This window comes from Tetrao urogallus, assembly GCF_951394365.1.
Source record: "Tetrao urogallus genome assembly, chromosome: 14".
Classification (NCBI taxonomy): domain Eukaryota; kingdom Metazoa; phylum Chordata; class Aves; order Galliformes; family Phasianidae; genus Tetrao; species Tetrao urogallus.
This window is the reverse complement of record NC_136827.1, coordinates 12,674,728-12,695,564: the sequence shown is the minus strand read 5'-3', so window position 1 is coordinate 12,695,564 and position 20,837 is coordinate 12,674,728. Positions and strand designations below refer to the sequence as shown.

General features: G+C 55.4%; 1 protein-coding gene across 2 annotated transcripts; it reads right to left on the bottom strand.

Moving 5' to 3' along the window:
- Positions 1-425: 425 nt before the first annotated feature.
- CAMK2A (calcium/calmodulin dependent protein kinase II alpha) lies at positions 426-19,767 on the bottom strand (the record flags this gene model as incomplete). 2 transcript variants are annotated; one of them, XM_079542201.1, is made up of 18 exons in its annotated part: positions 426-658; positions 1,189-1,283; positions 1,982-2,057; positions 2,658-2,706; positions 3,782-3,814; positions 6,939-6,979; positions 8,138-8,180; positions 8,876-8,959; positions 9,066-9,188; positions 9,577-9,671; positions 9,805-9,888; positions 10,031-10,133; positions 10,452-10,524; positions 11,376-11,441; positions 11,802-11,856; positions 13,956-14,015; positions 15,327-15,421; positions 19,706-19,767. In XM_079542201.1, the coding sequence occupies 18 exons, from the start codon at positions 19,765-19,767 to the stop codon at positions 426-428; spliced, it is 1,470 nt and encodes a 489-aa protein (XP_079398327.1). The 2 variants fall into 2 exon arrangements, with proteins under 2 accessions (XP_079398327.1, XP_079398328.1); XM_079542202.1 differs by lacking the exon at positions 3,782-3,814.
- Between the last annotated feature and the right edge of the window lie 1,070 nt (positions 19,768-20,837).

Sequence of the window (20,837 nt, the reverse complement as noted above, 5' to 3'; positions counted from 1 at the left end):
TTCTTTTCTTCGTTCATGCAGAGGAAGGGGTCCTGGTGAAAGGGGATGGAGACGGGATGTTTGTAGGTGCCGCTGAGGCCGTTGCATGTGTGCAGTGAGAAGCGAGGAGCTATTCCAGCAGGAACCAAGCAGCAGAGCCAACAGCCAAAATCCTGTAGGTGAAGAGTTGGAGGGTCTCCCCTGGCAGTCAGTCAGTGACAAATCCAGCACGGGCCGTACCACGCTTCAGCTGCAAAACACCAACAAGCAGAGCAGGACGTTGTCTCAGCCATCATTCCAGCAGAGCATCCCTCTCCCACTGCCCTCTCATGACCACTGCCCATCTCCTCCCCAACCACAAATCTTACAGCTATGCTCTTTGGGATGGGATCCCACCCTTCCACCTCATCTGCCCCCCGATCGCAGCCCCTGGATGCTCACAGGGCTTACTGCGGTAGGACAGAGGGCGCGCCAGATCTGTGGAAGTGGACAATCTGCCATTTGCCATCCCGGCGGTGCCAGATGCGGGTCTCTTCAGACTGGGCAGTGCGGGGGATGCCCCCTGCGTCCACGTACTGCGTGATGCGGATGTAGGCGATGCAGGCGGACTCATCTCCCATCAGGTGAATGTGGGGGTTCAGGATGGTCGTGTGCACAGGCTTGCTGTTCCGGGACCACACTAGAAAGGGGATAATCAGGGTAGCCTGAGGCAGAGGAAGGACTTTAGGTGGCTTCTCAGTGTGGAAGGGGAGGTCCTGGGGTTGGAAGACTGAGGATATAATGGGCTCAGGATGGGTGCACCTAGGGAGCTAGGACAAGTGGTAATGGCCTTAAGTTGCACCAGCTTGAATATTAGGAAAGTTCTTTCTTGGAAAGAATTACAGTGCATTGGAATAGGCTGCACAGTGAAGTGGCAGAGTCATCATCCCTGGAGGTGTGCAATAAATATGCGGACGTGGCACGGAGGAACATGGTTAGCGGGCATGGTGGGGGTGGGTTGGATGTGGTGACCTTGGAGGTCTTTTCCCTCTTTACTGATTCTATGACTAACCAAACAGCTCTTCATTCACCATCTGGGATATTCCAACCTAGCCTAAATGCTCCCAAAGCCACCTTTTCCCTCCTGTCTTCAGCAAGCTGCTAAAGGTAGGGACGTAGCCAGGCCATGGGAGGTAGGAAGGGTTTCTCAGGAGGCAAGGGGCAGCTTACGGTTTTCAAAGTAGAATCGGTGAAAATCCAGGCCTTCCACAAGGTTCCCCAGAGCCTCAGGCTCAAAAGCAGTCATCCCAGGATCACACATCTTCCTGGGAGGTGGAAGGGAGAGGGAAGGGAGAAATCATCTCATTGCTTCCAGCAAGACAGACTGTCTTCAAGCAGAAGCCTGGCCTGGCCCTGCAGGAAGCCAATACACCCTTTGCCCCCAGCCCCACAAGTTCAGCTGGGACCCCGATGACACAGGTCCCTCCATCACTCAACACCTCCTGTTAAGCACTGCCGCCTTCTTCGTAAGAGATAGGAGAAAAACAGCAGGGAAAAATCAATTCTCTCTGCTCTGTATCAAAATATCTCTGCTGCTGTCCTCTGGGGCAGGGAAGCAGACCTGCACTCACTCAGATGCACTAATTAAATAGGCCTTGGACACAGAAGAAGTGTAGTCTGAGGAGCTTCAAACTCAGCAAGTAGAGAGCAGTCCTGCTTCCAAGCAGCCCGAGGCGGTCTGGGTGTAATGATACCAGAGATGTAATGTTCCTTCTTCCACCATAAATCACACTTGCAGTTATTCATCTTTCTGCAAACCCAGAAAACAGGCGCATTTGTGCTAACAAGACCAGAGAAATGTGGTCATCTCAGTGTGAGAAAGCACGGGGTTGGGAAACCAATGTTTCCTGTGTCTCTTGAATGGTGTCCACGTCCCTCTGCCAGGTCACCCTGCCCTTGGCAGCAAGGTCCTTTGGCACTTGCTCTGGGATGCTGAGCCCAACCCACAACTGAGCACACTCACGTGTAGGACTCGAAGTCGCCATTGCTTATTGCTTCGATCAGCTGCTCTGTCACCTTAATGATTTCTTGCTTCCGTACTGTTGGTTTAAAGAAGAATAAAAATACAAATTAAAATCAAAAACACTGGGGTTTTTGTTTGGTTGGGTTTTTTTGCTAAGATTATTGAAAAGACACACAAAAGTCACTCCTAATAGAAAGGAAGACTGTCCTGTACAGAGCATCACCGGGAGGCCTGCCTTGGGAGGACACGTATCCAACTAACATATCTGGCTATGGCCTATCTTGTGTTGCGCTCAGATCATTTAGTCAAGAGACTTTACAAATTAGCACCAATAAATGATTCCCTGGGTTATTCTTAGAAAGCTGATTCCAGTGGGCAGGGAGGAGAGATTTCTCCTGGAGTCTTTTCTTTGAGGGACGTTGGTCTCAAAGGAGCCCAGACCTCAGCAAGGATGCAGGAAGGGAATGGTATCATCCATTTCCAGTTTTGTGGGCCTCCTCTCTACACCAGCAGTGTCCCAGATACTCCTGGTGGTGACCCAAAGGTGAAGCCACCTATGCTAGCAGTGCACTCTTAAGGAAACCCAAGGCACTGTGCTGATGCTGGGCTTTCCCATAGCCAAGACCCCATTAGGGGCTGCTAGGCTAGTGGCCTTGGCGTACCCCCACTGGTGTACCTTTGGTGTCTTCATCCTCAATGGTGGTGTTGGTGCTCTCCGACGATTCCTGAGCAAAGAACAGAGAGGAGACAGCACGGTGAGCCCAGTCTTCTCCCCATGCCAGGAGGAGCTTGTGTGTCCGACAGCCCCCCGAGTCCGACCCCACAGCGCTCGGCTGTGCGACTGGACGGCAGCCGAGGAAAACGCCGGCAGCTCCAACCCGTCCTCCAGCACAGCTCGAGCGCAGCGCCGCGCTGGCCGAGCCCCCCCGGCCGTGTGCCAAGGGAGCATGGACTGGGCTCAGGAGGGTCTTGCAGGCACGGCGCTGCCTGTCCTACCGACGCCTGCAGGGACACAGAGGTGGGGCAGGTCCGGGGCGGCTCGGCGGGGTGCCAGGAGGGCAGGGAAGGGGCTGCGCAGGGGTGGAAGACACCATGTTGACTGTACGATAGAGAGAGATGTACAAATTAACAGCGAGGAGGAGCTGGGATGAGAAAGAGGGGACTGTGCAGGAGTGAGAGAGACCACACTGACCGCAGAGTAGGGAAAGAAATGTACAATACAACAGAGTGCTTCCAAGACCCACATGGACCACCGAAGGCTGAGACACAGCTCTTTCCATCAACAGCTGAGCACTAGACAGATTTGGGGTGGAGGGGGTTCTGACCCCCCGTCTCTCTCCAGGAGCCCCATCAAGGCGACTCTGCTAGCGGAGCTAGAGCAATGGCTCTGCTAGCTCTTCCCAGCAGAGCCTTGCTGATGTATTACCCATAGTACCCCGATGTAGGTTGGCAAGGTGTCCCATGACCATACAGTCCCCGCAGAGGCATGGAAGGTGTTTCTCCAAGGCTCCTTGGACCGATGCAGCCTGCAGACCTGAGTCAGGAGAACTGGGAGAAACGGCATGAGAACCCATCAGCAAGAACCAGGGCTGGTTTCCCACCAGCAAGTGCCAAGTGGCCAGCAAGTGCCTGCACCAACCCTGTGAATGGGGACTGTGGGTGATACGGCTTTGAGGATGTTCCCTCCAACCCCGGTGGCCCTTCTTCCCTACCCCGAGGTAACTTCCAAAAACGGGGGAAAGCTGGAACATGTGGAGAGGCCCAGCAATATCGGCATTGAGGAAGACGAAGGACACTCACCATTAACTGAACGCTGGAACTGGACTTTCTTTTCTGGAAAAACAAGGAGAAGAGATGGAACAGGAAGAGACACAGAGTGAGAAAGGTAGAGAGCAGCACGAGAGAGGCAGCAGCTCCTGAGCCACTCTTCATGGTCCTCACGGAGGGGTAACCAAAGGCACGAGGCCAACCTGGTGCTCCTGGAGGGACGTGCCACCGCACAGCGGGGCCGTGCCAGCTCCTGCCCACATTTCCACTGTCACCTTTTTCTCCTGACCTGCCACAATCCCTGCTGTTGCTCACCCCGAGGACCTGCCTAGCCCAAAGGTCTTGCAGAAGTAGGTGACTCCTCTGTTGGCTTTCTGTCCAGGCTACCAAGCCTACAGAAGCAATATGAGATGCCTAAATGCTCTGGCAGCTTTGCCACCCGCACAACACTGTGGTTTGGTTATGAGCACCAAAATGAAGTTGTACTGACTCTATCCATGTGATGACCAGTGTGGAAACACCCAATTGTCATCCTGGACTTTCACTTGTCTTCAGCACAGAGCTGGCTGGTTTGAAGCCAGCACAGCTATCGCTTCTTAACCCTGCAAGGCAGACACACCATAAGAAGCCGTCCTGACACAACTCTGCTGCCCTGAATCAAATTTCCTCCCAAGAGACAGTCTTGTATATGCACATATTCGTCTCCATCCTTGACCACTACCACTAGGCACTAAGGCTTTGGAAAAGAAGACCCCATTGCTGCATCCCCACTTGCAATCCCAAATTAGTTCTAGATACTCCATATTTTTCATGCAGTGCCCCCCTCTGCACTAAGGAAATGCACACTGGCCTTTCTCCACCTCCAGTTTGCAGGGTACAAATCACAGCTGGTGACAGGAAGCACCAATGCAAGAATTAGGAGCTGCAGTGCCAAATAAGCAGCAGTTTACCAGCACATTTAACAAGGCACCATTTCTGCCTGTCTCACAGAGATAAAAGCAACATGCACTGTGCCAAACTCTTGGAAAAACCCATGCAGCAACACATTAGGGTGAATAAATAGGCTGCAGTAGGAAAACTAACATCCATCCATCCTCAGTGCTCTTTTCACTTCCTAAACGGCTTCTACCAGCATCAATACTGAGTTTCCCCCACGCCAATGCACTGTCCTCTCCTTCACTGAGTCCTCTGCCATTCCTAACCCCTTCTTCCCTGGGACGACAGGTGTCCCTGGGGCAGGGCACGCTGCTGTGCATCAGGAGGAACCTCAGGGGGACGTACAGCCAGAGACAGCTCCCAGCCTCTGCAAATCAAGGACAGGACACGGGGCAGTAAACTGCAGAAATTTCAGACGCAACAGAATGCAACACAAAGCAGTGACTGCGTCAAGTTGGGACATACAGTAACAGGATGCAACACGGGGCAGTGAGCTCATTAATTTTGGACGGGACAGGATGTGACATGGGGCAGTGATTTCATTAGTTCACGATGTGACAAGATGGGACACTACACAGGGCAGTGAAGGTATCGTGGCTGCTGGGACCAGAACACCTCCTGGAGACCCCAGAGCAGGGGTGGAGAGGAGTTTTTGATCCTGTGAGCGCTTTTTGTAGGGGGAAACCTCCTTGGGAGAGTGCTTTGAGCTCTCCAAGCCTGGGCTAGCACCCTCCTGGTGCCTGCTCTCATGAAGGCTGGCCCAGGTGATATCTCCAGGTGCAGACAACTCTTCCGACGACAAACCCCCCGTATGACTGGGCCCTCAGCCCCCTCCCGACCTGCCCACCCATCCATGCAGGATTCCACATCCCTGCCTTGCTTTCCCAGTGAGATGGAAGGAAGTGACAAGCTGCCAGCAGTGCACTGCCATATGCCAGGTACCTGTGCTGGGCCACCAAACTTTGGCCTCAGCAGCCAGTTTCCCAGGCTAACATTCACACTCAGTCTACTTGGAAAGCCAAGAGAGATCTCTGTTAGGATACTGGGTCAGCAAGTGGTCTTCTATCATGACACCTAGAGCTGAAATCAAGGCAATTCCTTTTTGCTGGAAAACATAATTCAGGGCTGTGCCTGACGAAGTGTCTGCAGCCACCAGTGCTTTAAAAAGCTTCTCCCTGTTGAATCAGCTATGCTCCAGCAACTCACACTGTGGCACCTCTACCTGGGATCACTGCTCAGGTGGCTGCAGGAGCAGCAGATGAGGGCTGGCAGGCAGCTTGCTGGGACTCCCGTGGGGTTGTGCAAAGCCAGCAGTCCTGCCCTGGGAGCCATGTGACATCCCACTGCCCAAGGCAATTTCCACTCATAGCAATGTAACCCATCAGCTTCATGTTGCAGAACAATGCTGCGTGGCCAGAATATTTGATTTTGTGGAGCTGCGTGCAGATTTTGTGTGGTCTCAAATCTTGCAGGCTTGGCATGCCGCAACTAGTGGGAGGGGAACAAAAAGCCATCCCCAGCCCTTTGGCTGCACCAAACTTTTAGGCAAAGGAAGGAAGAAAACAGCTGAGTGCACTGCTCTTCCAAATCCTGGAACCCTCACAACAGCAGAGTCCCTGCAAAAGGACCAGAAGAAGAAAAGAATCTGTGCTGCAATCAGAGTCCCAGAGCACTGCCTCACACCTTGCATCCCTGCCCTGGAGCAGAGGATTGTGATCGTGCAAGTTCTCCACTGTTGAGCAATAGTTTGTATCCAACAGGACAAGAAAAAGACTTTTGCATGGGCCGTTCTTCCTGCAGCCCTTCCAGCACCAGCTTGTTCCCAGCACATTGCCAAGTTGGAGTGCTCATTTTTTCCATCTACAGCAAGCACAGGAGATGAGAACGGGGTCGAGAGGGTTAAACATCTCCATGGACCACTGTGGGGATAAGATGGTGCTGGGGGACCCTGGAGCAGCAGGACTGCTCTGAGGTGGGGTGATAAGCCCACCACCAGCCTGAAGCCCCAGAACAAGCATGTTTCTGGGGCAACAAAGCAGCAGTGAGACTCCACTGTGCTCTGTTGCTCCTGGCTGCAGCACCAACCCCTTCCCTCGCCATGCTGAAAAGCTGCTCCAGTGGCTCAGGAACACACCAGGAAAGCAGTGCCAACAACTATCCTTCAAAGCACAGGGTGCCTCAGGGAGCACTGGCATAGCACCAGGACCCCACTGCCAGCGCCAGGGAGCGGAGAGGCAGGCAGGAGGGGACTTACCTTCACGCCGTCATTCTTCTTGTTGCCACCGCTCTTGCCTCCTGGAGAGAGGAGGAAAGAGGTGAGCAGAGCCAGGCAGGGCACCAGGACCAGGAGGCCGAAGATCAGCAGCATGATGCCGGGCAGCAGAGCCGAGTAGCGGCTCTCGTCCTCTCACAGCCCCTCCGGCGCAACCCTGCGAGCTCAGGGATGACCTCTCCAGCACCGGCCCGTCCCACCAGAGCGGCTCTCCATGAGGGACATCAGCGTCCCCAAACGTCACGGCGAGGCAGTGGGGTGCCCCATAGGGAGCCCGCTGGCTGCGGGCGCTGTCGGCGCGGCGCTGGAATGGGCCGCCCGCCTGCCGCCCCTCTAATTTTAGCCCCATGCTGCTGGGATCATGTGCTGCCGGCCCGCCGGCCTGACAGCTGCAGCCCACATTTTGACAATGATGAAAAGCAGATGCCTTTCCAGTGCCCACCTCCAGCTGCTGGCCAAGCGCCGAACCCCCCGGCTGAACCAGGGACCCCACATCCTGGAGCGCCCGTAGGAGCAGTCCCGTGCTGATCCTGTTGCCTGCTGGGGTGGGCAGGGGGCACGGGCAGCCCCTGGGTTGCGTGGATGGGAAGTGCTAGGAGAGAAGCTTTTGGGTTTCCTGCCCTTTGATGCTTTGCGCCTTTCGTAACCGGATCCGTGCCAGCTGCTGGACTCCTCCAGCCCCACACACGCTGCCCACAAGTGCTAAATATGTCAGCATGATCTCCCCACCCCCCTGCGACAAATGCAGATGCCAATCCTGACTGTGGCCATTTGCTCCTGGCTGGGCCAGCTGCCCCTGATTCTCCCTGTCCACACCAAAACCCGGCTCCTGGAGTATCTCAGCAAAGCACTCCAAAATTCCCAGCTGAAAACAAGCCATGCTGTGCTGAGAACCCTGCAAACTGCCATGCTCCATCCCTGCCTCTCAGTGCAGCCCTGGGGATGCAGGGATGTGGGAGAGGAGCAGCATCACTGCAGGGTCAGCGTCCCGAGGTGGATGAAGTGGGGGGACCCTGTGCTGCTGGGGCATCTGGAGGATCCACATCACAAACATCTCCAGGAGGGAGGGTGCCAAATCACCACCTCCCCAGAGCACCCAGCTGCAGTTTCAGCCCCACTGTAGCTGCCCCCCCCCCCACCCAGCTCTGCCCTCAGGGGAGAAACCCAGAGACAGCACCTACCGGAGAAGTTCCTGGTGGCCAGCATGGTGGTGAGGATGGCTCCCTGCAACACACAGAAGGCAGAAAGGAGGGGAGTGTGCAGAGCACCGGGTCCCCATGCTCCCAGCTCTGTGTGTCACCTGTCCCCCACACCCTTTGCTGGAAGGAAGCTGGCCCACAGGCTGACCCGACTTCTTATCCCTAACGCCAGGGCATTGGGTTGCAGGCTCTGAATCTTCCCTCAAAGATTAAAGGGATATTCAATAACCCAGGGCACATTTCAATCCCATTCTTTGCTGGCCGGGGTGGGCAGCTGGTGGCAAGGGAGCCGCCGGGAGCGGAAATGGATGTGATTGAAATGAAAGGGATGGGGATTTTTCATGGAAGCCACCCATACAGCAACACTGCAAAATAACACCCAGAAAAATGCTGCCCCTTCTCCATCTGACTCTACTAACTAGTTGCTCAGCGTATAATGAGATTACTTAGGACTAATTGCCTGCAGTAATGGATTACCATTTTGAAGTGCATGCCTGAACTAATTTGATTACTTGTCTGGCTGAAAAGTAATAACAGTTCATAGCCAGTTTCTTTTCTTGATAATCATGTTAGTAGCCTGCAGCTGCCCTACTCTGTGTCACACTGCGTGCAGCCTAGTGCAAATCCACACAAACCCTGACTCTCCCCACTCAGCACCCAGCCCCCACAGACCCCACCAAGCATTCTGCAGCAGCCTGGGTAGGACAGCGTGCAAATTACCTTTAGCTTCCTCCGAGCGTTGAACTTCTTCAGGCAATCCACCGTCTCCTGCCTATGCATGCATGAGGCCACGGTGGCGCGGTGCTGGGAAGAGAGAGACTTGGCTCAGGGCACATGTGTGCAGGGTCCCAGTGCAAACCCCTATGCCCACAGAGCTTGGGTCCCTGTGGGTGAGTGCCACCCAACTCACCGATATCCAGGGGTGCTTCAGAGCCTCCGCTGCCGTGATGCGTTTGGATGGGTTGATGGTCAGCATCTTGTTGATAAGATCTTTCGCTTCGGGAGTGACAGTGTCCCACTCAGGGGAGGGGAACTGCCAACAGAGGGATGGGTGAGGGATGGCAGGGAGCAAGGCAAGGAGCAGCAGGCCTCGGCGATTGGGCTGGTTCTCCTCCAGCCCCAGGTGGGAGCAGGCAGAGGAACTCATGGAAGCAAATGGGAATCGCTGCCAGTTGGGGAGCAGAGCTGGAGAGAGGACAAGACCCAGGACGACACCCATCTGTTCTGCAAAGTGGACTGAAAGGTGCCAATGTGTGACTTGGGCACGGCATCTCAGTCAGCCCTCTACAACCAGAGCAAGGGAAGGGAACTCATTCCCATCTGAATCATCCCAGTCACTCTTCTGGAGCAGCAGACTGCAGTGAGGGGGCAGTGGGAGGAAAGGGTGGTAGTGGAGGGAGCAGAAAGAGAAATGCACTCACATCATAAGCCCCAGCCTTGATCTGCTGGTAGAGGCGGTGCTGGTCTTCATCCCAGAATGGTGGGTACCCAACCAGCAGGATGTAGAGGATGACGCCTGTGCAGGAGGGGACATGGGGTCAGCAGGTGAGTGAGAGGCACTGCCCTGCAGGTGTGAGCAGACCCATGCTAGGGACCGGCCCAAATCAGGGAGAGAAACTGAGGACATTCTTGAGATTAACTTCCCTTACCACAAGCCCACAGGTCCACAGCTTTGCCATAGGGATCCTTGCGGAGCACCTCAGGGGAGAGGTATCCTGGGGTGCCAGCAAAACCTGTGACAGAGAACCAACCCATCATACACCCTGCACGCTGCAAGCATCCCCATGCATGGCTTGGGGGTGCTCAGCCCTCCAGGCCTGATACCACTGACCCAACCTGAGCAGGGCCCAGTGGATAATCCACAGCCATACTCACCAAACCAGGCTTGCTGGTCTCCCTCCACCTCAATGGCGAGACCGAAGTCAGCCAGTTTGACAGCAGCCCCCTTCAGTTTGGAGGCCAACAGCAGGTTCTCAGGCTGCAGGAGGAGGAGAGTGTCTCAGAGAGAACCTATGGGCTCTGCTATGACTTCCAAACACATCTGGGGGAAGGATGGATGTGGTCCCACTGCTCTGTGGGGCTACGTATCCCAGCACACCATAGAGGACCATGGTCTATAAGTACCTCTCTACCCACTCTCCCTTGAGTTGTTTTGCCCAAGAGCTGCCGAATCTTTCCAGGAGCTCCCATATGGCATTCCTCCCCACCCTGGAGGGTGTCAGGCATTGCCCCACAGGGTCTTGCACCACTGATGGGTCCCCACACCCTTCCACAGACCCATCCCTGCAGCCCATACCTTCAGGTCCCGGTGGACCACTCCCATCTGGTGGCAGTGCAGGACAGCTTCCAGGATCTGCTGGATGCAATGGCTGCAAAGAGGAGAAATCTCACACAAGTGCCTTAGTTACGTCCACGTGGCTGCATCTCACCCCCTGCCCTTCTCCCATCGCCACGTCCCACCTGCAGCCCCGCAGAACAGTGTCCCTCTCCACCACATCACTTGTTGGCCACCAACAAGTGAACAGGGAGCTGAGGCTATGCGTGCACCCGTGGGCTCCCACAGAACTGGCACCAGGAGCTGGGGACTGATGGTGCAGACATAGTACCAGCCCAGTTTGGTCTCTAAAGAGGAACAGAGCAGCTGTGCCCGTCAGCCATGCAGCTGATGCTTCAGCCCCATTTTCCCAGCCCTGTCTAACATGGGTGGCTCTCGCTGTGTCAGTTTGCTTTATGTCAAGTTCATTAAACTCCAGCCTCACTGCATGCATGAGAAAGGCAGGGAAAAAGAATGAGGCTATGATCACTTTTGTTCCAAAACAGCTGTCTGTAAGGCAAGCCTTTATTTACTTTTATGTTATTTGTATGACACTAATAAGAGGATGCGTTGGAAGTAGATTCAGTGCAAGCAATCTGTTAATTATGATTGCTTTTTGCCTAGAAATAGGGGATATTTTCACGGAGGCAGAGGTAGCACAGAGCTCGGCAACCCCTTAAGCATTTGTATGGACTATGCCCTATCCATGGGGCAAAGCCAAGAGGCACAGAGGTACTTGGAAACTGCACCCTCAGCCATCCTGCCCCAACCAACCCTCCTTAAGGCTTCCAAGTGGTGAACATCAGAGCAAGAGTTCGAATTTCAGAAAGCAGAGTGCATAGAGCCCTGGGAAGCTGTGGGGACGTGGGACACCTCTTGTCCTTTCCTGCCCAGATCCCTGCTCACCTGGCATCCGCTTCGCTGTAGTACTCTCTGGCCACGATGTCCTCAAACAGCTCCCCACCAGTGACCCTGGGACAGAACAAGGGATTCACACTGGGCGTTGCAGCAGGGCTGGGTGTGCTCACAGCATGCTCAGCCCTAGTAACCCATCCAAGTACTGCTGCCATGCACGAGGGAGTGGGGCAGGGACAGAGTGTCATCTGCCTGGCATAGAAGAGGATGGGATGGGATATGGGATGGGAGGAACTGACAAAGAACAAGTCCAGCTGCCAACTTTAAGGACTCAAAGCTTGGCTCTTCCCTCTCTATGCAGAGAAGGACTTCAAGGCAGCCCACAGCAGTGCAGGGATGAGATGGGGGAGGCTATGGGGCACATCACCTCGATGAGAGCATGCAGCAGATTAGAAGATGAGTTTAAATGGCACTCACAGGTCAAATATCAGGTAGTGGTGGCCCTCTTCAGAGATGCTGTCATGGAGCCTCACTGCAGCAGAGACAGGGGGTTATGGGCTGCCTGGGGAGCCTGGGTGCCCTTTGGCATAGCAGGGATATCTGCTGGGAGCTCATCCTCCCCCCTGCCCCTCTTCCCATTGCCACTGACTGGCAGCAGCCCCACTCAGCCAAGGGCCTCCACGAGCCATAGTTCAGAAGTCACATCTAAACTGGGGACAGCCAGCAATCGGCTGAGATCCCAGCTCAGGTCAGGATAGTGCCAGGCTGCCAACCCAGCCCTGACTCTGACCTGTCTCTGTAGTTATTTTTTCCCTCCTCTTCATGACCTTTTTTCTCTCCTTGGGAGCACTCCTGCTGGGGATGTCCAGGAATCATCACGGGATGAGATTCCCTGAGCAGGAGCACTCTGTCCCATCCCCCTGCCTGGCTCTTCGCCCTGCTCCAAGGGATGCCCCTGTGAGAGCACGTTGCCCTTCAGCTCAGTTCTCACATCTCAGCAGTCAGACGCATGGCAAAGGTGCAGAAAAAGGTGGGACAGAATCTGGTGTGCAAAACACAGTCTGGCATTGTCTGCCCACATCTCACTTCACCCTGATTTCACTGGGGCTGTGTGTATTTAACCCCTCCTCACTGCTCACCTGACATCACTTTCAGCCCATTTCTCTGCACTACACCAGCTGTGCCCTGTGTGGAAACATTCCTTTTAGGCTGTGGGTGTTAACGATAAGGATGCTCACCCCATTCCCTGCTCGTTCCTCCCTATTGATGGTCTCCACTCCCCTATGCTCCGTCACCTGTGTTTGCTCAGCACTTCTCTCTGACACATAATCTCAGCTTTTCTGCCTTCCTCTGTTGAAAGCGCCACATTTCCTTCTGTTTCATCTCATCTGAGAGGGATTTGGGGGTATTGTGCTGGGATCTTGCCAAATCCTACCATGTTCAAAAGGGGATTAAGCAAATTCGGTGCGGATGGGGTGGTGTAACTCTAAGCAGATGGTCCGGATACATCCCCTGCTTGGGGAAGTCCCATTGCCCGTGGCTGCCAGGAGCCAAGGGTATAATGAGGAGCAGCTGCTCCAAGTATAGCTCAGTCCTGTGAGCATCTGCTGCTGGCCATAGGCTGAGCACAGCGGCAGCGTCAAACTGCTCAGTGCTAAGAGCTTTGGACGTAGCACTGCTCCCCACAGTCACAGGGCAATGGGTATTCACAGCTAAAGCTGCAGCACTGGATGTAGCCAAAATGTCCCGCTCTAGAATGCCTCCTGGGTAATGCAACCTGGTGAATCTGCACTGCTCCTGACACAGTGCTGTGACACAGGGCTGGGGGTGCAGCTTCCCAGCGCAGCCCCTAATGCATGCATGGTGCAAAGCAGGAGCTGGTCCCTGCAGGCTCACGTCTGTGCAAACCCTGTCTGCACAGTCTGGCGTTCCTATGGGAGAGGAGGGCTGGGGAGGCACTGCGGGCGATTAGAGAGAGCCTCACAGCCCCTCAGTGATCACAGCATTCCAGCTTCCTCATGCCCCCAGCTGTGCTGGCTCTGATGGGATCTGCACATCCCATGCTGCTCGAAGCAGACAGCTGTTTTGTCCCCGTGTTGGACTCCATACCAGCACTGGGCACAGGCAGCCTGCATCAGCATCACCGTCGAGGCTAAGCTTTGGGATTTTTGCTGCAATTTTTTCCCTTCTCCTCTCTCTCCTCCTTGCCTATTTTTGTCTTTTGCAGGGGCTCAGGAGTTTTCCTGAAACAGCTTTTCTGAAGGAGGCTACTCTCAGATGGACGGCCGGTGGGAAAGTCTTCGCTTCCCCCTCGCCATCGCCTCTCCCACGCCGCTCTCTGCTGCTGCTCAGAGCTGGAGCCGCTTTTTGGAGCATGCAGAGGAACACAGCATCCGAGGAATAAAAATAGTCCCCATGCAGCCCTGCTCCTCCCGCAGGGATGTGCAGCCAACTGGGTTAGTTGGGACCTACTTAGATCCCCCCTGCGCTTGGTGGGGGCCGTTCTGTACGTGACCCCTTTTGGAGAAACTTCTTCCTGATGAGGAAGAGGAGGGAGCCCCGGTGCCCACCTCACAGCCCCACATGAGGGGTGGTGGGGACGGGGCAGGCAGTGGTGCAGGGTGTGCTTACCGATGTTGGGGTGCTTCAGGAGGCGGCAGATCCGAGCCTCTCGCTCCAGCTTCTGGTGGTCTGAAAGAGGTAATGGCCCCACATTAGGCTCCGGTTCCATGCCAGAACTGCTTGCTGTGCCTTCCAGCACTCTGCAAGTGCTGCCTCACCGCACCTCTGTCTGAAGGCATTTGGCGATAGCAGGAACCCAACAACGGGAGAGGTGAGGATATAATTAGGGCTGTGTCTCCCGGCACCATTGCAGCTACCTTGCAAGCTCACACCTCGCTGTCTTGCTCTGCATCAAATCTGCAACCACTGACATGTGAGACAGGAGAGCTGCTTTCTGCCCCAGCCCCAAGGTGACATTGGGTAAATCACCCTTCCCCACTCTCTGCCTCAGTTTCCCAATCTGCAGTTAGTTTCCCATTGGGTTTCCTCATCTGCAGAAATTGAGATTAACCAGCCAAGGGGAAGTGCAGAATTGCTGCTTTTTGGGAAGGCAAACGTGCTTGCTTAGGAGAAGCCAGTGGTCACAGAAAGGAGATGGGGACAGCAGTGGGGACCCAGCTCCACCTGGCCACTGGATCGTCTCCCCCACAAATCCAACTGCAGTCTGCACTCAAAAATCATTTCTTCCTCATCTGCAGTTTCTCTCCAAGCATGAGAGAGAGTTTCTCTCTTTGGTAGCCAAGCATGTCCAAAGGCACCCCGGGGTGTCCTGCAGCATCACTCCTCCCTGCACACCATCCCACCATACCTTCGCGTGTGGCATAGCTGCTGGCATATCTCAATGGCACACATCCCTGTGGGACACATTCCCACGGGCCACCAGCCCAATGCATCCCTCTGGGGACAGCTTGCAGCCCAGGCAATGGCCAATCCCATGCTACAGCACTGCACAATGGGGGAGAGCGTGGGTCTATTACCACCAGAAGCCACTGGTTCCAGCCAGCAGAGCAGCTAAAATAACCTGAGGCTCTCTCCAGCTGACGGATGGACACAGAGACATTGCAAACCTGAGGAGAGGATGGAGAGCAGCAAGCTGTGGGGGATTTCCACCTCCAAATGGGGGTTTGGAGCCGAGCTCCTCAGTTAGGCATCAGTGCTGTACTGCATTGGCACGCAGTGGTTTGATTTGAGGTCAGACAGCAGCTTGTCACCATTTTCTGTGCTTCATTTTTGCTTTCAGATGTGAGCAGTGGCGTCAAGGAGAGCAGCAGGAGCAGCGAGTTAATTACAGCCTCCCAGCAGGGCGCCCACTGGCAATGTCCATGCATTTAATGGCCATTCATCGAGGAGCTCAGGATGCACCACAGTGAGGATGGAGTGGGGCAAAGGTCTTCCCTGCCACCAAACCTTGCCAACCCCCTGAGCACCCCCAGCACCTACCTCGGGCAGACAGCTTCTTGGTGTTGATGATTTTGGCTGCATACTCTTGTCCTGCCAACACCTTCACACATCTCCGGACAATAGAGAAAGCACCCCTGGGAAGACAAGGAGCAGAGGGAGGTGAAAGGCTCAGTACAGGCAAGGACACAGGACAGTCCTAATGTTCTGGGGGGCAGTGGTGAGGGATGGGATGGGATGGGATGGGATTGGGATGGGATGGGATGGGATGGGATGGGATGGGATGGGATGGGATGGGATGGGATGGGATGGGATGGCATGTCATGGCTATTGAAAGAGAAAGGGTTTTTGAGAGTGGGGGAGCAAAGTGGGTGCTTCCTGACACTGCAGTCCTTGGGGACATGGGAAGGCAGAGATAGCCCTGGGGATGGCTGCAGGATTCACCCCTCAGTGCTCTCTCATCCCTTTCAGTTCTGCTTTATCCACTACTGGCAGAGAAAGGGCAGAGATTTACCAGGAGCTCCTTGGGGACACTGGGAATGGACACAGCTGTTGCACTGCACTCAACCACTTCACTCCATGTGTACGAGTGTCTTTGCCAGCTTCAGATCTCTCACAATCACTGCAGCAATTTTCAGAACCAGCTATGAGCGCTCACCATGGCTGCAGGCAACCGGTGCAAGATCCCTGTGGCTGCAAACCCACCGCAGCAGCAGCGCACTGCCCTGCTGAGCACAACCTTTGTACCGGGCTCCCTTTGCTGCCAAACCCTTCCGATCGCTGAAATAACAACTATCAAAAGCAATGCCACCTCCTGCTCCATCTTCCCCCGCTCCTGCTCCATGGCGAGGAATAAAAGGCCGCAGTTTGCGAGCACGCTGCCAAGCAGCAGTGGATAATTGATTGTAGTGGTGGAGGTGGGTGGAGATGGGCAATTTGGGGCTGAGTGAGATCTTTAGCAGAACAGGCAAGCAGCGGGGTGCAGGAGCCCCAGCAAAGCTGCCAGCCCGTGCAGCATCACCTGAAGCACGTGTCAGAGAGGAGCTGGAGAGGAGAGGAAGGAGCTTGATGCTTCCTCATTCTGCAGTTTGACCCTGGCCTCTGGAATAGCTGAGCTGTTCCTATTCCCGTAGCCTTGAGGGCTTTAATTGGAAAGGAATTGAGAAATCCTTCTTATTCAGCTTGACGTGATGGGGAATCCGGAGCCATGCTGCTCCTAGTTCTGCTCATCCTGTCCCACCAGGAGCCCCATCAACTCTGGGTCTGGAGGCTCCTTCCTCCCCCGTGACCCATCTTTGCTTTTTTTTCCTAAAGATCCACCTTTGCTTTGTGGCAATGCAGAATACTCACGGCAGAGAAGTCCCAGGTGCTCGGCCCAACTCCAAACCCAATGTGGGGCTCCGCTGCATGATCCTACATAGGGCTGGAGGGACGTGGGTGCCCCAAGGCTGTACCAGAGGCTAGAGACACAAGTCTGGACTATGTCCCCACCCCAGGTTAGCAAGAGGGAAACAACGGTCCCTGGTTCTCCTGCATTGCTCCTGGATATTCTCAGCCACTGATGTCCAAGCACAGACAGCTATTCAGCCATTCATTCATTTGAGCCCAGCTAAGCTATGGGGTTAGGTACAGAAGCAGTACATAGGCACAGGTTGCACAGCCCAGATTGGACCTCATCCGTGCGAGCTCCTGCCACTGGTTCGCAGCCCCATGGCCAGTGCCAGTGTCCCCTAGCCCAGGTGTGACCCCCATGCCTTGTCCCTAAGGTCCTGCAAGCCCCCCCAGCTCCTCTGACATGGGGATGCTCCGTTCCCCCTTCTTCACACCTTCCCTGCCAGCTCCAGGCTGCGCTGCTGCCGCCCTCCCTCTCTTCAACACCTCCTCCTCCTCCGAGGCATTTTATCTCCTTTCTAGAGAGAAGAGTGTGGGCTGGGGATTTTTTGTTCCTCCATATCTTTTTTTTTTTTTTTTTTTTTTTAATGAAAACCCTCTCCTGCAGCTCTGGTAGCGGAGGGGCTGAGCGCACACTAATTGCCGCCAGCCTCTCCCTGAACCTGCTGTGGGGGCGGATTCGGAGGCACCCAAGGAGCTGCTTCTTGCTGTTTGTCCTACCTGGATGGCCGTGGGCAGGATCCTCTCCCTGCTGCCCCCGTGCTGCCCCTGCTTCTCGCCCCATCCCTTGGCTCCTGCAGGTTGTAGAGGGGGTGAGGGGGAGTGTTGCAGCCCCTTGCCAGCTTGGCGTCCTGCAGGGATGCTGCAGATGCAGGTATCCCCTACAGGAATGTGGGACTAGATCTGTGTCCTGTGTTTGGGACAGCCCCACGGGATGCATATCACGATGGTTGGAAGCTGAAGGAATGGCAAAGGGGTTGGGAACAGCTGCCTGGCACCCCGCACCCTTCACTGGTCTTCCTTGGGTAGAAAAGAAACACAGGCAGCTGGGGGAAGGTGGAGGGGATGTGCTGATGCCCCAGCACATGGCACCAGCTCCTTGGGGCTGTGCACTGGGAATGCCATCACCCTTGCTGGGTTTATGGGCAGCCGCTGCCGCAGCGAGCCATGCAGCACTCCGTCCTGATTTCCCTTCCTGAGCTCACATAGCAGAAATTTCCCCCTGGGAAACCACTGATTGTTGAAAGTGTGGGATGCACTGGAAACCATCCCAGTGGAAAATTCCCAACCTGCACCACATCACACTGACAGGTCAGCAAGGGCTCTGACTTGGGAACGTTTCTCAGCCTTATACCTGCCTCTGCCGAACCAAGGGGAGGTGTTGTGGGATGCACGGAGCTGCGAGAGCTCTGGGCTGAGCTGCTCTGCTTCTGTGTCAGGGGATGCTGAGTGCTCCAGGCTGGCTGGGGTGCAAGCTACTGCTGCAAGGTTTGCTCATTAATTAGTGAAAGTGGAGAAACACATCTGCCGGTCTGTCTCATCAGGTCTGGGTGCTCACCCCGTCTGGCAAAGCCTCACTGCCATCCCAGGCCTCTCCCATCACACACAGCCCAAAAGCTCCCCACCATGCTCCATGTACTGCACCGGGTCCAGCAGCATCCCTTGCGGGCACCGCTGCTCTCCCACAGAACCTAGAAAAGCTGGGAAACCTCTGGAAAACCAGGTCCCAAGCCATACCATGCCCCAGGTCCCGGGCACTCTGCTTGCAGCATCAGCTGGGACTCTCTGCACAGCACAGAGCTGCTCCCCAGTCACCGCTCCTCAATCACAGCTGCCCACCAACCCCCAGCACCTGCCCCAACTGCAAGTAGATGTATGCGTCCATCAGCACACCCCAGGACCAGCGCTCTGCTCTGCACTTGTTTGCAGCAGCGACCATCCGAATGGGGAGCACCAGCTGCATCCCGCCTGGCACAACGTCCTCCCCTGTGTCAGCCTCTTGAGTTCTCCATCTTTGTCCTCTCCTTTTTCTCTCGCCCCCGTTCTGCACGCCCTCGCACGCATGGGTGCACATTTCAGCGAAGGCTGCCCGGCGATGCAGGGATGCGGGTCTGGAACAAGTTTTCATGCCTGCAGACTGCCACAGCCACACACCTATCTGACAAAGGGCACCTCACCAGCAGCAGGGGCACCCGGCTCTGGGGCAGCAGCAAAAACGGGCACCAAAACCAAACCAAAGAGAGGCATACGCCTGCTTCCTTGTACACTCAATTTACAGCCACTCTCTCCCCACTGAGACATGGAGCATCCGCTGCCCAGCACTGAGGACATGTGTGTTGCTGGGACAAGCACACTGCTCCACCTCAGGGTGCTCAGTGCCCCCCCAGAACTGCTCCAACTGCTATCCTCTGCACCACGCACACACCCTGATTTGCAGCAGGCAGTGCCATGCAGACCCACTTAGACCTCCCTGCAGCAAAGCAGGGGCTGAGGCTCCTTATGGGGCACTCACACATGCAGATGGGATGGGGGACAGGGTGGGTAGATCCCCAGCTCCGAGTGGGATTTCCACAAGGGCTGCCCTGCAGGTTGAGTATCCCACGGGATGAGTCAAACGCTGGGGAATCTGCACAGAGAAATTCCCTAAAGGAACTGGAGGGCGCCCACCACTGGGGCTTTCCCCCTCGGCTGTCCCGTCCCTCCTCCCAGCGGGGGAAGTTACTGGGGGAGCCGGCAGCATCCTCTTCCAGGAGTGCTGGTTTTTTTTCCATAAGAGGGGCAGCCAACCCCTCCCCAATCCCAAAATGCGGTGCACTGGGTCTGCACCTATTGGCATGCATTTGAAGTCAGGAGGAGATGGAACAGGGACTGGCAGACCCCATCCCGATCCCAGTCCCCCCACTGCTCCCCGACGCTCCATGCCCATTGCTTTTCCCCATATCCACTGTTTCCAGCTCTGCTCAGGCACCTCCCCAGCCCCACTCCTGCTCCGAGTGTTGGGGGCGCATCCAAGCCCCTCTCCAACTTACTTGCCCAGTTCCTCAAAGAGCTGGTACTCCTCGGTGAAGCGGTTGCAGGTGATGGTGGCCATGCCAAGGGGCTGGCAATGCTCCCTCCCCGGTGCGGAGTTTGGAGCAAGCAGCTCTCCTCTCGCTCCCTCCCTCTCCGTGTGCTCCCGGGGCTCTCTCCTCGCCGAGGTAAATAAGGGAATATGTTTGATTGACAAGCCTGGAGATAATGATGAGGGCAATTTGTCTTCTCAGCCTCACAAGCCTTCGTCAGCATCCCCATCCCCATGGTGACCACCGCTGCCAGAAACGCCCTGTTTCTGTTGCCGGGGCAACCGCTTCCCAAACCCATCGCCCGCCCTGGGGACCGCGGCCCTGCTGGGGACCCGGCCCTGGGGGCTGCCTGGGGGGTCTCACAGCCACTATAGGGAGGGGGGCTACTCCAAAATGCAAATCTTAAAGGCAAATTGAAGGAAGTGGCAGTGGCAGAATAACTGGGGCAAAAAGGTTTCCATGGAAACCGTGGTTTCTATGTTGCAGGAGGATGCTGTCGCCCTGGCAACTGGTCCATTTCTACCTCCCCCCACCCCCAAATGCAGGTCCTGCTGGTACCCTGCACCAGAGTCCCTGGGGGGCTGCAGGGTGGGGGACGGGCTGCTGCAGAGCGGGGCGGGTGGCAGCAGATGGAGCAGAAGTGTGTCAGGCAAAGGCAGCAAAATGATGGCAGCTCCCCAGGTCCCTGTAAGCGCCCTGCCAGCAGCTGGGCTCTCACTGGGGCTGGCCCCAGTCACTGGCACCCGGGAGTGGCTTGGCCTAAAACAAAGCCAGAAGGGGAGCAAAGAGGGAAAAAAGCAAAAAGTGCTGAAAAAAAAAACCCAGGTTTTTCAGTTAATTAAAAAATAAATTTAAAAAGAAGAAAAAAAAGGAAAAAAAAAAGAAAAAAAAAAGAAACTGGAAAAGAGCACTAAAAGTGGTACTCAGAGACCTCGACTGAAAGGTTTTCCCTTAAACCCACTTTGCTGCCAACACCCCACCTCCAGCAGGCATCATCCCTTGCACCCTGTGGACTCCTGACCCTCTTTTGTCCCATTTCTGGTTGTTTTTGCAGGAGGAAAAGGAGCACTCAGAGCCCCAGCAGCAGGGTCTCTCAATG